This window comes from Amphiura filiformis, chromosome 2 (genome assembly GCF_039555335.1).
Source record: "Amphiura filiformis chromosome 2, Afil_fr2py, whole genome shotgun sequence".
In the NCBI taxonomy this organism is placed as follows: domain Eukaryota; kingdom Metazoa; phylum Echinodermata; class Ophiuroidea; order Amphilepidida; family Amphiuridae; genus Amphiura; species Amphiura filiformis.
The window spans coordinates 59,185,240-59,203,254 of NC_092629.1; the positions used below are offsets into that span (position 1 = coordinate 59,185,240).

An 18,015-nucleotide genomic window follows, 5' to 3' on the forward strand; every position below is an offset into this window, starting at 1 on the left:
TTTTTGAATATTTTTTAGACTTTGACCGGAAATGACCCCTTAATGACCTTTGACCCATTATCTGAGCACACCCTATAGACACCGTCTGAAGTTGAGTCACATGATATAACCATGTCCTCATCGCATGAAATTTGTGGATGGAGTAGCATTTTTTGTGAAATCACTGTTTTGACCATTATAGCTAGGTCAAAGGTCACAGCAAGGTCAAAGTCAAACGGAAGGTTTGGCCTAGCCCAGTGGTCTTTTGGGTCAAGTTTGGTTGAAATCTGTCAATCCCTTGCGGAGCTAGATGCAGTTGATTGGTTGCCAGAAGAAAGAAAGAAGAAGAAGAAGAACTAGAGCAACTGTGCCCTTTGCAAGGGCACGAGGTAAGTTAGGCGTATGACTGTGATGACATCATCACGCAGCAATACTGTGCAACGTTGACCTTTTCGGCTTCATATTCTGAGGAACGTTAAATTTGACCTCGGATGACCTTTTCGGTTTTACTCCCCAAGTGTTAGGGATCATTTGCCGCAAGTTGCAGCCTGATCGGAGCAACTTTAAATTTGACCTGACCTTTGAACTTGGATGACCTTTCCAGTTTCATACTTCTCAAGTGTCAGGGATTATTTTCCCCGAATTGTAGCCAAATCAGAGCAACTTTAAATTTTACCTGACCTTTGACCTCGGATGACCTTTGCGGTTTAATACTTCCCAAGTGTGAGGGATCATTTCCCCCGACTTACAGCCCAATTGGACCAACTTCAAATTTGACCTGACCTTTGACCTCACATGACCATTGTGGTTTTATACTCCCCAAGTGTCAGGGATCATTTCCCCCGACTTACAGCCCAATTGGAGCAACTTTAAATTTGACCTGACCTTTGACCTCACATGACCTTTGTGGTTTTACACTTCCCAAGTGTCAGGGATCATTTTCCCCGACTTACAGCCTAATTGGAGCAATTTCAAATTTGACCTGACCTTTGACCTCACTTGACCTTTGTGGTTTTATACTCCCCAAGTGTCAGGGATCATTTTCCCCAAGTTACAGCCCAATCGGAGCAACTTGTAATTTGACCTGACCTTTGACCTCACATGACCTTTGTGGTTTTATACTCCCAAAGTGTCAGGGATCATTTCCCCGACTTACAGCCTAATTGGAGCAACTTCAAATTTGACCTGACCTTTGACCTCACTTGACCTTTGTGGTTTTATACTCCCAAAGTGTCAGGGATCATTTCCCCCGACTTACAGCCTAATTGGAGCAACTTCAAAATTGACCTGACCTTTGACCTCACTTGACCTTTGTGGTTTTATACTCCCAAAGTGTCAGGGATCATTTTCCCCGACTTACAGCCTCATTGGAGCAACTTCAAATTTGACCTGACCTTTGACCTCACTTGACCTTTGTGGTTTTATACTCCCAAAGTGTCAGGGATCATTCCCCGACTTACAGCCCAATTGGAGCAACTTTAAATTTGACCTGACCTTTGACCTCACATGACCTTTGTGGTTTTATACTCCCCAAGTGTCAGGGATCATTTTCCCCGACTTACAGCCTAATTGGAGCAATTTCAAATTTGACCTGACCTTTGACCTCACTTGACCTTTGTGGTTTTATACTCCCCAAGTGTCAGGGATCATTTTCCCCGAGTTACAGCCCAATCGGAGCAACTTGTAATTTGACCTGACCTTTGACCTCACATGACCTTTGTGGTTTTATATTCCCAAAGTGTCAGGGATCATTTTCCCCGACTTACAGCCTAATTGGAGCAACTTCAAATTTGACCTGACCTTTGACCTCACTTGACCTTTGTGGTTTTATACTCCCAAAGTGTCAGGGATCATTTTCCCCGACTTACAGCCTAATTGGAGCAACTTCAAAATTGACCTGACCTTTGACCTCACTTGACCTTTGTGGTTTTATACTCCCAAAGTGTCAGGGATCATTTTCCCCGACTTACAGCCTAATTGGAGCAACTTCAAATTTGACCTGACCTTTGACCTCACTTGACCTTTGTGGTTTTATACTCCCCGGGTGTCAGGGATCATTTCCCCCGACTTACAGCCCAATTGGAGCAACTTTAAATTTGACCTGACCTTTGACCTCACATGACCTTTGTGGTTTTATACTCCCAAAGTGTCAGGGATCATTTCCCCGACTTACAGCCTAATTGGAGCAACTTCAAATTTGACCTGACCTTTGACCTCACTTGACCTTTGCGGTTTTATACTCCCTAAGTGTCAGGGATCATTTTCCCCGAGTTACAGCCCAATCGGAGCAACTTGTAATTTGACCTGACCTTTGACCTCACATGACCTTTGCGGTTTTATACTCCCCAAGTGTCAGGGATCATTTTCCCTGAGTTACAGCCCAATCGGAGCAACTTTAAATTTGACCTGACCTTTGACCTCACATGACCTTTGTGGTTTAATGCGGTCATATATCAACATTTTACTTACCCCTCACCCCTTATTCACCATTATTGCGTCATCTGTAGAAACTATATAGTGGGATTATTGATTTTCATAAATGCATCATGGGAAGGCGTGATGCAGTTTTAGCCAAGATATCACCCCACACACACACCCCCCACACCCTATAGCCATCAGTGGAAATGATGTAGCTGTTTATATCTAGCATACAGGCATCACATCACAAGTTACACTCAAGATATGTAACAAAATTGGCATCTGAACATACCTCAGTTTGTTTCGTGTGAATCGCCCACTTGGGGTTTCATACACCCCAACTGGGCTGTTCAGTTGAAATTCATACAACCTCTCCGGAAGACATTATCTTAATCTCCCACACAGGGCGTGTGAATTTCGAATGGGCCTACCTCAATGGGTGACTCCGTTTGTAATATTCACTCCCTGTGTGGACGATTCCAGTCATGTCTTGCATGAAGGGTGTATGGATTGCAGTTGGAATAGCCAAAATTTACACGTTTTGATGTATGGATTGCAGCTGCAATAGCCAGGCAGCGACTGGTATGATAGAGCCGGCAACTTGTGAAACCGCCCGGCCGTATGACATTTTCCACACGGTTGACGATGGAAATTTACTGAATTTAGAGAATGCACGGCACTCACCACCTGGCACTAGACGAATCCAGACGAAATTTTACACGTTTTGAAGCACAGACAGCAGAACCATTGCCTGTGGTTATCTCTTGTTTATCAAAACACTAGACTAGATGTCTCCATGTTTTGCCCCTAATTATAATGGGGGGTGCGGCACATATGAGGCAAAAATGACCATTTTTGACCCCTGTGACCCCCTAGATGACCTCCGATATTAAAACTTTTTAAGACTTTTGTAGCCACTTACCCAATACGGCTTGGCTATGCGTTTGGTCCACATCCGATCACGGATGTAGCACTAGTAGTCAATTGTGAGAAAGAAAGAAAGAAAGAACTAGAGCAACTGTGCCCTTTGCAAGGGCACGAGGTAAGTTAGGCGTATGACTGTGATGACATCATCACGCAGCAATACTGTGCAACATTAAATTTGACCCGACCTTTGTCTTCGGTTGACCTTTTCGGTTTCATATTCTGAGCAACGTTAAATTTGACCTCGGATGACCTTTTCGGTTTTACACTCCCCAAGTGTTAGGGATCATTTGCCGCAAGTTGCAGCCTAAATGGAGCAACTTCAAAATTGACCTGACCTTTGACCTCACTTGACCTTTGTGGCTTTATACTCCCAAAGTGTCAGGGATCATTTTCCCTGACTTACAGCCTAATTGGAGCAACTTCAAATTTGACCTGACCTTTGACCTCACATGACCTTTGTGGTTTTATACTCCCAAAGTGTCAGGGATCATTTTCCCGGAGTTACAGCCTAATTGGAGCAACTTCAAATTTGACCTGACCTTTGACCTCACTTGACCTTTGTGGTTTTATACTCCCCAAGTGTCAGGGATCATTTCCCCCGACTTACAGCCCAATTGGAGCAACTTTAAATTTGACCTGACCTTTGAACTCACATGACCTTTGTGGTTTTATACTCCCCAAGTGTCAGGGATCATTTCCCCCCGACTTACAGCCTAATTGGAGCAACTTCAAAATTGACCTGACCTTTGACCTCACTTGACCTTTGTGGTTTTATACTCCCCAAGTGTCAGGGATCATTTCCCCCGACTTACAGCCTAATTGGAGCAACTTCAAATTTGACCTGACCTTTGACCTCACTTGACCTTTGTGGTTTTATACTCCCCAAGTGTCAGGGATCATTTCCCCCGACTTACAGCCCAATTGGAGCAACTTTAAATTTGACCTGACCTTTGACCTCACATGACCTTTGTGGTTTTATACTCCCCAAGTGTCAGGGATCATTTCCCCGACTTACAGCCTAATTGGAGCAACTTCAAAATTGACCTGACCTTTGACCTCACATGACCTTTGTGGTTTTATACTCCCCAAGTGTCAGGGATCATCTTCCCCAAGTTACAGCCTAATTGGAGCAACTTCAAAATTGACCTGACCTTTGACCTCACTTGACCTTTGTGGTTTTATACTCCCAAAGTGTCAGGGATCATTTTCCCCGACTTACAGCCTCATTGGAGCAACTTCAAATTTGACCTGACCTTTGACCTCACATGACCTTTGTGGTTTTATACTCCCAAAGTGTCAGGGATCATTTTCCCCGACTTACAGCCTCATTGGAGCAACTTCAAATTTGACCTGACCTTTGACCTCGCATGACCTTTGTGGTTTTATACTCCCAAAGTGTCAGGGATCATTTTCCCCGACTTACAGCCTAATTGGAGCAACTTCAAATTTGACCTGACCTTTGACCTCACTTGACCTTTGTGGTTTTATACTCCCCAGGTGTCAGGGATCATTTCCCCCGACTTACAGCCCAATTGGAGCAACTTTAAATTTGACCTGACCTTTGACCTCACATGACCTTTGTGGTTTTATACTCCCTAAGTGTCAGGGATCATTTTCCCCGAGTTACAGCCCAATCGGAGCAACTTGTAATTTGACCTGACCTTTGACCTCACATGACCTTTGCGGTTTCATACTCCCCAAGTGTCAGGGATCATTTTCCCCGAGTTACAGCCCAATCAGAGCAACTTTAAATTTGACCTGACCTTTGACCTCACATGACCTTTGTGGTTTAATGCGGTCATATTTCAACATTTTACTTACCCCTCACCCCCTTATTCACCATTATTGCATCATCTGTAGAAACTATATAGTGGGATTATTGATTTTCATAAATGCATCATGGGAAGGCGTGATCCAGTTTTAGCCAAGATATCACCCCCCCCCACACACACACACACACACACCCACCCTATAGCCATCAGTGGAAATGATGTAGCTGTTTATATCTAGCATACAGGCATCACATCACAAGTTACACTCAAGATATGTAACAAAATTGGCATCTGAACATACCTCAGTTTGTTTCGTGTGAATCGCCCACTTGGGGTTTCATACACCCCAACTGGGCTGTTCCAGTGAAATTCATACAACCTCTCCGGAAGACATTATCTTAATCTCCCACACAGGGCGTGTGAATTTCGAATGGGCCTACCTCAATGGGTGACTCCATTTGTAATATTCACTCCCTGTGTGGACGATTCCAGTCATGTCTTGCATGAAGGGTGTATGGATTGCAGTTGGAATAGCCAAAATTTACACGTTTTGATGTATGGATGGCAGCTGCAATAGCCAGGCAGCGACTGGTATGATAGAGCCGGCAACTTGTGAAACCGCCCGGCCGTATGACATTTTCCACACGGTTGACGATGGAAATATACTGAATTTAGAGAATGCACGGCATTCACCACCTGGCAATAGACGAATCCAGACGAAGTTTTACACGTTTTGAAGCACAGACAGCAGAACCATTGCTTGTTTATCAAAACACTAGACTAGATGTCTCCATGTTTTGCCCCTAATTATAATGGGGGTGCGGCACATATGAGGCAAAAATGACCATTTTTGACCCCTGTGACCCCCTGGATGACCTCCGATATTAAAACTTTTTAAGACTTTTGTAGCCACTGACCCAATACGGCTTGCCTATGCGTTTGGTCGAAATCCGATCACGGATGTAGCACTAGTAGTCAATTGTGAGAAAGAAAGAAAGAAAGAAAGAAACAAACAGCAAGAAAAAAATAAGTTAGGCTGCACGCCTAACTTAAAGAAACAAACAGCAAGAAAAAAATAAGTTAGGCTGCACGCCTAACTTAAGAAGAAAGAATTGGAAGAAGACAGAACAAGCCGACGTTCCGTCGTCGGCTTGTAACAAGAAAACCAAGCGACCAACCAAACCAACTGAACAAAAACTGGGATAAATGCCCTGTTTTTCTTATAATTATTATTAACACACACCCCCCCCCCTTGGATAGGGTTCGGGTTGTCGATAACCATGATAACAAAATACAAAGATGGGCTGGGATTTTTGAATGTCCTCCGCGCGTACCGGGTGAAAATCTGGTTGAATCAGTTTGGCTCCTTCTATTTTCAATCTCATTTGTTCACATTACCAACTTTGACTAATTGTGAACGAGTAAAGATCGAGAACGAACTACGTATGAAATAGCTCCGTCGGGGAGTATGTAGGACGGTGTGAGTGACAAAAATGGGTGTGTGTGACCACAGACCAGGCCCAAAGTCAGGGGCCCAAATCGACTTTTCATCTGTAATCTTCTTACAATATACTCAAGAAGGTCCAAATTAAAAAGAATAATTAAATATCATTTTAAAACTTAAAATGATATCTTCATTTACATTTTCGGGGAAAAATCACATTGCTTACTCAATTATCCAGCCCTTAGTTTTACTAGACCAGCGAAAATCACCGTATCTACCTATCCGAGCGATGAAGGTAAAAGTGCTAGACTTGAATGGTTCACAGACCGATAACAATAATTTGTATATATTCATTCTACTAAATCATCTCGTCATGTCACATGTCACTGATGTGGGACCCACAGGGCTCTAAACTGGGCCCCTTCTTTTCCGTATCTAGTATCTACATCAACGATATCAGCAACTCCTTTTCCTCTTTACAAGAGAAGTAATTCATTGGTAGAACACCAGCGCAGTCACCTTCGGAGCCTTATTTCACCCTTATGAACACTCCATTATAATGCCTCTTTGAAGGTGTCTTGGGAAGTATTTCTTGAACTGCATATCTCCTTGTCTTGGGTTGGCATCAATCAATTCTCTGAGGTCTCTGGACTTAGGACCAGACTCTGGTGGGTTAAACCGGTTTTAAGGGACCCCAACCGTCCCGCTTCCCTCAGAGCATATTCCAGTGCTAACATGAACCCCCATCAGCCGAATTGATCCCGAGCACCTGCGTACACACCAGCTCAAGTGCGGCGAGCTCAAAAGGACATCCTCAGACGACGTGTCCACGAAGCAGGAATCTCTGAGGTCTCTGGACTTAGGACCAGACTCTGGTGGGTTAAACCGGTTTTAGGGGCCCCAACCGTCCCGCTTCCCTCAGAGATAGATTTAATTAAACCATCATCAGAGATTGGGCACACCATCCTACTTTCAGGCTAGGAACAGCTGGTATGAGTGGCGTAAACATTGCTAAGTCAATGCCCCTACATTACCCAGCAGACCCTTGAGCTAGAGTCAGCTGAGCAGAGCTTGCACTGCTGGAACTGGGATGTGCAATGTCATTACGGACAATGACTGGTCACAGGAACTTAGTCTTACTATCAGTTGGAGGGGTATTTCATTGGTAGATCACCAGCGCGGTCATCTTCGGAGTCTAATTTCACCCTTCTTAAGATGAGCACTCCTGGTGTAGTTCTCTCTTGGAAGATGACAAAATTGGAAAACTTACATATTATATTAGTATCTTTACTTTATTTCAATATATATATTAGTATATATTATTATAAGACATGAGCGCTCATTATGATAGCGAATTGGCATGATTCGTTACAAATAGCATGCATGCCACGAGCTTGATGCAAGCAAGGCATGTGTATACAAGTTATACATGACCACTAGTAATATTATATACACTACGCAAAAAAGTTTCTTTATGGTTAGGATATTTACCCACTATTAAAATCTAGTGACTAATTTTGTACGTTTGCTAAATAATCGCATGTGGGGGGATTGTCCTGCGCATTTTGACACCTCATTCACTCCCCTACGACACTCCTGAGAAAAGATATGAATGTTTAAGTAACACGAGGTCGAAAAATAAAAATTGCAAAAAGGCCGATTCAAGTTTTTAGCATAAAAGAACACAAAAAACAACAAACATGCAGATAACATTTTTGATTATTTGCTGAGCACATTTCAGGCAACATACTGCCGCTTCCAACTTCACTTGAGATTAATCTATTTCTTTTCCAGTCTTTCTGTACTTTTTGTGTCCACCGTTGGCTTCCCTTACAGCAGTCACGCGGCGTCTCATGCTCCTAATGAGGCGTCGAATGTTACCTTGCTCAATCCCGTTCCACTCGTTGATAATGATGCGACGCAATCCCACCAGAGATGTATCTGCCTTTATCTTCTTGTTGACTCGTCTCTTCAGCTGATCCAAAAGGTTCTCCAAGGGGTTAAGATCAGGACTAAAGAAACTTTTTTTGCGTAGTATGTTCAATATTCATTGTAAAAGTACAACAAATAGCCTATATAATACCGTATATGGTTGAATAATACCCATGTATACGTATACTTTTATATTTTACAGGTCATGCAAGTAAAAGTGCGTTTATTTCTGGACTCGTTTTACACATGGCGTGGATCCTTTCCTGGCAAATCACGCGGCTAATATCGGATCGAGATTTCACTCTTTGATGTTTTGTATTTCAATCAAACTTTGCGCAAAATGATATCACTTGCGTTTATTTTATGAAAAAATGAGATTGGAAACTTGTAAAAGGTTATTTTAATGAAAACTATTCAAGTACGAATACAAGTAATGTAATCATGATAAATGGTATAAGTAACGTTTTATAATTCAATAAAGCAAGAGGGAACTTAAAACCAAATCATTGGTTCAAGCCTAGCTTTATATAGCAAGCACAAAACTATTTTTTTAAACATTTTGAAACTTTGCTTTCTTGATTTCGGTCAAATGTTTTAATAGTATTTAAATGTCGGGTTATATAATGGTCATGAAAACGTTTCAAAACGTTTTAAACAATCTGCGGTTGAAAAATACTACGCCGACATTTTAAAACTGTTGTCAAAGTTTTATTGCATGTGTAGTTTGTTTGCAGACATACATGTAGTTCTTGCAAAATATTTTGTTAATACTTAATTAACATTATGTTAGAATGTTTTGCAGCAAGTTTAAAAAAATGTTTTTGTATGTTTTAAAAACTTTTTGTACCCTTTTATATAACCCGACACGTTTTTGGGTAACCTTTACTATCATTTTGTGAATGTTTTCAAAAACGTTTTGTGTTTGTTAGTTAGGTGACGGATGTCATTTTGCGCATTAAGTTTATATATAACTATTACGACCTCTTTGATATTGATGATACTTGGATTTCATATCACATATTATGAGCCAAGAATGGTCGCATCTCCATTGGCATCGTTCGGTGACCTCCATATCAAAAGTGGTATCTCAGAAGTTGACCTCAAGTTACAGGGAAAGAATTGTGTGTATATACCCATTACATTAATGTCATTGTACGACTGTGCGACCATATTGGGGTTAAAAAGTACATCTACACTCTAAATAAAAAAATTACTCAATATTGGGTAAAAAGAGAACAGCTCAACAAATTGAGTCAATTATTACCCAACGTTGAATAAATTGTACTAAATTAAAAAGTCACTCAAATGACTACGTTGTTACCTTTTGTTTAACCATATTGAGTAATATTTTTAAGAGTGTAGGCATACACTGACTGCGAGCGGATGGACCAACATTACATGATCAAATTGGATCGAGTCAACAAAAGGCAACTTATTCGTTAGAATTATTTGGAAAACAGCTAGACGATGCTGTTTATGTCCAAGCCAGCCTCATGATTGGTAAAATAGCGAAATGTGTGTTACAAGGAAAGATTTCCTGGAGATTTATAATATATTTAGAAGTTTTGAAACCGGTGACTACTTTATTGTCTACGCATGAGGCTGATTATTGTATATAAAAAGACGCAAGGCGGATCGAATGTGTATCTGAAAGATGTCATAAACTAGACTGCTAAGACATTTTACCATAGAGAGCATTCGAGAACCCAGGATTTGAAAAGAAACCCTAGTCAAAGTATGTGGCTAAGAGGCTAAAATCACGCTGTTTAGTATCTCCGAATAGGGTGATTTTACGTGATTTGGGAGATTTTGAGTGGAGGTCGCGCGCCGGCTTCTACCATTTCTCGTGATTGCACTGAGATGCTGGATTGCATGAAGGGGTCGGATGGTAGACCGCATCTCTGGTTGTGTCAACAGCATGCAACTACCGCTTGTGTTATCTCGTCAAGGGAAATTGAGCAGTATATACATCATTACATGTAGAAGAAGAAGAAAGCTGCATTTTGGTGGCCATGGACAAGTAGACCCCACTGTAGTTTCGTCAGGCCCAATTGGGCTCCTCCAATATTTAAAATCTTTCAGAGCATTACGGCCATTGTTGTGCAACTTATGCTCCCGGGCTTATGCTCCTGCTCCAGACCAAACAATGATGGGGTCCCGGGATGGGGAATTCTATTTGAAATCCATACACCTTCTATGGAAGACATGACATTAACCTTCCACATACGGAGAGTAAATTTCAAACGGGGTTACCTGAATGCTTAACTCCATTTAAAATCAACACCCCGTGTGTAGGCCTAAAAGATTAAGGTAATGTCTTCCATAGGGGTTGTATGGATTTCAACAGGAATAGCCCAATTTGTCGAGTCGTTTTTATATTAAGTGATAACTCATGTGTATAAATATGTTGTAGAACCAATTGAAGACGTCAATTAAGCTCTAGATATGTCCCAGGTTTATACTTTAGAAGCCACGTGTAATCTCTTTTATATAATAACTTCCATTCAAAAACGACACGACTCAAAAGTTGACTTCAACCTGTAGAGTATGAGTTTTTGTTCCTAACACATCGAGTGCTTAGAGTCAGAACTAGCTAGTCCATTTGTTTTCTCAATTACATGTAACTCATTTCGGTAACAAATGACCGGTTAATTCTGCACTCCATAATAAATCCAAGTGTCACTTGAACAGTTAGTTAGACGGCACTAGACGCAAGTGACTATGCATATACCCCAAGTCACTTACATTTTCTTATGGAGGGCAGAATTAACCGTCCATTTGTTACCGCAATGAGTAACATGTAATTGAGAAAACAAATAGACATAGCTAGTTCTGGCTCTAAGCCTTCAACATTTAAAGGTCATTCACTGTATGAGTGTATAAAATACACATGACTGCAGAACTGTGCCCTTGTACATCAGAATGTTTGAGACATTCAAAAGAATGTGAAGAACCAGTGTGATATGTTATTTTGCCATGTAGTAACGCATGAAGACATACAAGAATTGCTAAAAAAACCACTCAGATGGGCTTCTTTCCTTCTATATTTGAACAAGCAGACGGGCTTCTTAATCATGAAGTAGATCAAACTCAAAGCGACCTACTGATATCTGAAGAAGCGTACGTCATCCGGACAATGGTGTAGAACTTCAATACTTTGCACAGTATTCTGCCTTGTTTGTAATTATAACATTGCTGCCATGCACAAGACCAAGCTACGAACTCTCATGCAAACTATGTGATGACCGAAACAATTTTGATAGAAACATTAATCATTATTCTATAAGTGTATAACCTTTATGAATGGATATGTGTTGTAAGTTATAACGCTCAAATGTTCGAACCTTAAGATAATGTATATTTTTGTATAACATAAGAAGCTTGTTACGGGCACGCTCCACCTCAAACATTTTTGACAACTTTATTACAGATATTCTGAAAAAGAGTAACATATTACAAAGGTATTATGTGGATCTTCAAGGGTATAGTTCTGTCAAATATGCCCCTTTTCCGTCATGTCCTTGGTATGAAATTCAAGAAACTAAGACATCATAGCCTTGCACTCTGAAATGCGTATCACTTGTTGAGAGAGAAATTGGACACAATAATGCACGCGCGCTGAGATGTTGATGCATCATCTAATGCACGAGCCCCGCAGTATAATGGGGGATTGCATTGGATGCATCAACTTTCAGTGTAAGTGCATTATTGTGTCCAATCTCTCAAGCAATAAGAGATATGCATTTGTTAACCTATTAATACACGAAAAGAATATCTGCTATTTTTTATAACAAACAAAATACTAAATATTTTGAACAATTTGAATAAATATCAATGCCCCCACTTTCAAGAAAAATTAACCAACCTCGCAAGCTGTACTGTGGGAAACGAAACTGCGCGCGAGTGCATTTATATTATACAATATTAACGCAATCCGCGTATTTTTCAAACGGCTTTTCTGATTGGTTATGTGGTTCTAACGACATGAACAATGTCGTTCAACACTTAATGTGTATCCGTATGAGATTTTGTACACATCACATTCCATGAATATACAAACATTGGGAGAAAAAAAACCCCAAAACATTGGGGTTAGAACTGTATCCAGACTTGTAAGCCACAGTTAATTAATCGTTCTCCATTTCGGTAATAAGGAATGATAAGGACAGGTCATAATGACGGTATTTAAATGTTGCAATTAAAGGTGAGTGGCTCGATTGGCAACCTCAGCATCTCACTTCACCTCAAACCCCTGAGCACTACATGCCGATCTAACATTGCCACTGATTGGTCAATTACATGATATCTTCATTTTAATCACCAATCAGGGCTTTTTAATTTACCCCAATTTTTTGTGTGGTGAAATTATTCTAACAATGTTGCTGATTGGTGCAATTGATAATAAAAACCTCTTTTTGACCAATCGGCAGGCAGTTCTCATGGGGTTAAAATTGAGATTCAAAAGTAGTAGTCCATATTCTCACTGTTCTATGCCATTGTGATTGGTTATTTTTATGATAATTCTCCACGTAAGATAGAAAACACTCAATAATACGGCCAATCCTCCTTTAAAATCCAATTGCCACTTTTCACAATTAAAATTGATTGAAAGAAAAAAAAAAAGACTGCTTTATTCGGGAACGTGCCCAGAAACATACTTGATAATAATTATACTTTGTTCCACCTCGAATTTGGTATATTGGCGTAGGTGCGTATTTTGACATGCACATACATACCCCGGGATACATACAAAGGCGTTTGTTGGCACGCTTGCGGTGCTATGAAAACACTGACGTCACTACTAAACTTGAAGTGAAACGAAGTGTTCATGTGCAACCATGATACTTCGAATTTGTAAACAGCATAAAGATGTAATGCTTTAGAATTGTAATATATAACATGGTACTATTGGCATCTTCATTAGAATGTGCTATTATTTTGGCGCTCATTTAGAAGAGAGTGGTGATTTAGTATATCATCTGTTTGTATTAAAAGCAAAATTGTAATAATAAGAACTGCTCTTTAGAATTATTATTGACAAAATGTACATATGTGACGTGTCATGTCAAAAGGAGACACTTTTGGGCAGGATCGTAAATGGAGAAACAGCCAAAAATCTACCCGTGGTGATTTTTTCACAATTTGGGTTTCTTGCGAATTTGTGATGTTATTAATGTTAAAAATATTGGCCAATAGTTTCAGACCGGAATATAACTGGCATCTTGTATTTTTTTGAGACATTTTTCAAGGTAATTCCTACTCTCAACATTGTCAATAATATTTTTAAAGGCTGATATCTCAATTTCCAATTTTATAATACCATAACTTACGAACTCAATATCTTCGCTTAGGAATGTCCGATTTCATTGGGGAAAACGGCGTTGTGGAGCAAAATATCTCTATATTTAAGATATGTAAAAACCTCAAAATTGATAACCTGCCCAAAAGTGTCTCCTTTTGACATGACACGTCACATATGGTTTCCATATATGTAAATAAAGTATTTAAGTAGGTAAGATAACTATTTTAAGTAGATTATCAAGTGTTTTGGATTTAGTGTCATTTAAAGATTTCAACGTATTTGTGATGTAAACCTTATTATCCCACAAGTTGATGTTGTTAGTGTTGTTTTAAAACAATACATGTATTATTTTGGTTGATATGGTTAAAAAGTCCGAACGGATAATCTCGAATAGTTGAATGAGCAATGACAATGATAGAAACTTAGAAAGATTGGAACTTGAAATCGGGCACTATCGGTGAATGATAAGTCGTTGTAATTGTCATTAGGTGTTTTTTCATTATGAAAAATATTGGCAAAACGGAAGAAAACATGCAACAATATGATTTTCGATTATTTGTTTTCGAATTTCTGATTTAGCGAATCGCTGATTTATTGCTGAAAAACTAACACCATTCCCGAATAAAAACGCCGATTTGAATGCATGCCATTGGCCTCATTATCGAAATTATTCATTTTGGTCATTTGGTCTACTGGCTTTGTTATGATTTCGGCTAGTAGTATTCAGGTTATAGAAGCCCTAAGCATGCTGGCCTATATGGAAAGTGAAGTGAGAAACAGATTTGGAGTAAAAGATCAAACAAAAGAAGGCCACTCCCAACAATCAAGTAAACAATTTCACTGTCAGCTTTTGGGTCAAGAGAAAGGAAATGCTTAATAAAGGATCACGATTCTCAGACCTGACCATTTTGTTCTACGAGTATAATAAGATTTATTCAACCATTTTGTTTTGATGTTTTGACTCGTATTTCAATAATACATAGTTACTAGTTAAAATAATAGTGCTAAGCTTAATTGAATACTTGTTTTTAAGTGTGCTTATATTGTTATGTACATATGTAACAATGTGAGTCTGAAAATCCATTTGTAAGAAAACAAATATGGGAATAAAATCTCTCATAAATTTGGTAAACAATATGACGAATTGTTTTTATTTACCATGATGATGTTTACGCCTGCGTTTATAGGAGAATAAAGGATAGGAAATTTTGTTTTTAATATCCTCTATCCTGTGTTAGACGACAGAAAGGTCCAATATGCCGGCACATTTCATTCTTAGTCAGTTAAATATTATTTATTGAAAAACCTTCTTCTTCCAAATGATTATTGGATGCTCTTGAAATCCCGGGCTTGAAATGTCCAGAATGTATAGTTTATGACTTTTGTCATTGTACAATTAATATACACATTATTTGGATCGTATGTTGAATTTTGATGCGTGAGACTCTTCCATTGTATTTTATATACAGACTAGACCAAAACAGAATTAAGGTGCCAGTTATTTTCACGCCTGTACATCCTAAACAAAGACAGATATGTCATAATCATGATAGTTGGAACAAGCAGTCAATAATTAATATATGCATCTCTTAGCTTGGATTTAAGACCACATTCGTTGAAATGAAGATACGATGATCCAAAAGCCTAAGATACAATGTCAAGAGTTGCAGTTTACTCCATTGGATACTCGATTGATTTGTACACTAACTGGAACAAGAACTAGGACCTTTACGTGTTTATATATATATATTATTGATTAAAACATTACCTGCAACTTTGGGATTTCCATTCCTTCCTTGAGTTTTAGATCAGCGTTTGTTTAAGTAAGAGCTAGTAAGTAAGGGTACAGATATCAGGGTGAACATAACTGGTACCTTAATTCTTTTGCTGTTTAAAATACTTTGGCAAAACGGGGTTGCTGATCCCGAGCGGGCCGAGCGGCGATGGCGGGTTAAGTTTGGGTCGATAGAAGACCAGGGTGGTGATGGCTAAAAGTAACTGAGACTTCACGCAAGATGTACATAATCATTCAACGTTCTTGTTCTTTTCTTGGTTCATTAACATCACAATATGAACATGATGAAAGTACTTTCAATATCTCCAATGTTTAAGCTTATTGTACAAAATCACCCCAAAATCACTCAGTCAATCGTTCCAAATCATGCTCTGCAATCACAATATTCCTCTGCAATTTCAATGTCACCTCATTATTATTGATTTGATATGATTTTCCCTTGTATAAAACGGTTTTTCAATCAAGTTTCCCATTGTAAACACACTCGTGCAAGCAGCCATCTCCAATTCACGTGCAATCAAGGTCAAAGGTTACTACCAAAAAATAACAGCTTACGGGCGCACACCACTAAATTGAATGAGCAGAATACCATTTTACTACACAACCCCCTCCTTCGCGCAAGCGCTGACCCAGCGCGTCCAAAACAAGAAACAACAAAAACAAGAACAAATAATTTGGGTAAAGTAATTTGCATTGCCAAGAACTTTAAAGCTGCCCCTTATGTCTGCAGAGCAGTATCAACGATGAATGTGTCTTTAAACAGCAATATTTGGCACATAATATTACATGATAAAAATGAAGTACACGATTGATCACTCAGAAAAGCTACATTTTTCCCTGGAAGTCAACCATCCAACTAGTAAAAGTAAGACAGAGGACAACCACAAAATTTCAAGTCTCAAGCCCAACCAGTTAAGACAAGACTGGAAACTTGAAATATCTAAATCTAAAAAAACCTTCTCCTGGAAGGCAACTATCCAACTACTTAAAGCAAGACAGATGACAACCGTGGAGATCCAAGTTCCAACCCCAACCAGTTAAGGCAAGACTGGAAACTTGAAATATTTATCTAAAAAAAACCTCCTGGAAGGCAACTATCCAACTACTTAAAGCAAGACAGATGACAACCATGGAGATCCAAGTCCCAAGGCCAACCAGTTAAGGCAAGACTGGAAACTTGAAATGCTTAAAAAAATGATTACGATTTGCAATTGTGTACCAGAAACATTTTGAATACATTTTAACAAGCAACAAGAATGAACCTGGCTGTTGAAGATCAACAAACTCGCAGTTGCACACAAAAACCCAAAATGACAAAAGTGAATTCCTCTCCCAGTACAATCTTCTAGTAAATGTCTTTAATGCATTCACTAACGTGCTAAACACTCCACAGATTTTCGGTGCGAGCAATTTCCTTCCTAAGTTACAATCTCATAATAAATGTCTATACATGCATCTATATAACAAATCTACAGTTTATCACTTCAGTTCATTAATGACATTCAACACACAAATATAAATAGGCAAGTCAGTCCTTCTTCCATTGTTGCACCTTACATGTATAATAGATCTCAAATATCTACTACATTCCTCACATCGAAGACATGTCCATGTTCGTTTTTAACTAACTTATTAGAATTACACGGAGCCACAGTCACACTTGACCCCAACTTCAGGATCCAAATTATTTATTAATTAGACCAGTTTTTCTCGCTGTCAGCCATGCACACTTTTATCTACCGCGAAAGATCATTCATTTCCCATTAAGTTCATCCGCACACGGCTCACACGCGACAGTTTGCCACCAACAGCAACGCTCTCTGGAAACCAGCTCCTAATTTTACTCCATCCGGCAATTCCCTGATCACCTTTTGTCGTAATTCCTTGAGATCCACATGGCTCAACCAGAATCTGGTAAACACCCATCAGCTCCATCAACGTAACAGCACCACCCTCTGCATGGTTCGACTTCTAGTTAACACCTTTACTACTACATGAATTACTCTCCACTCAGTGCCTGCACTGAACGATAATTGGTTCCAAAATTACTGTTTCTCCACATGACCACATCACAAAATATCCAGGCACCAACATCCTGAATTCCGACACACACAAACTCTCCAAATCCCCCGACGAACATGAATAATCTTCACTTTTTAGTTCTCTTCTGTACCTGATGTTCATGTCATGTTTCTAACAACAAGAGCAGAGTCTTTTACTCATTGGAAGAAGTTCTCGGTGAGACAACTTTCTGACAAACCTCTACACGTGTTGGCCACCACAATCTAGGTTAATATGTGTGCTGAGTTCAACAGTCTCATGTTTATAATCCTGTTCTCATCAATGATGATCCATGCACCAACAAAACAAAATCCCACCGCTGCCACCATGTTTGGCAAAACGGGGTTTTGGACACCGAGCTGGCCGAGCGGCGATGGCGGGTTAA

The 18,015-nt window shown here is 39.6% G+C and overlaps 1 protein-coding gene across 1 annotated transcript in view; it reads left to right on the plus strand.

Moving 5' to 3' along the window:
* The window catches only part of LOC140146465 (uncharacterized), a 64,159-nt gene extending 54,827 nt beyond the window's left edge, over window positions 1-9,332 (plus strand). Inside the window, exon 5 of the mRNA XM_072168324.1 lies at window positions 8,675-9,332. Within this exon, the coding sequence (XP_072024425.1) occupies window positions 8,675-8,781 (107 nt within the window). The 3' untranslated portion in view covers window positions 8,782-9,332. The remainder of the gene's footprint in view (window positions 1-8,674) is intronic.
* The last annotated feature ends 8,683 nt before the right edge of the window (window positions 9,333-18,015 follow it).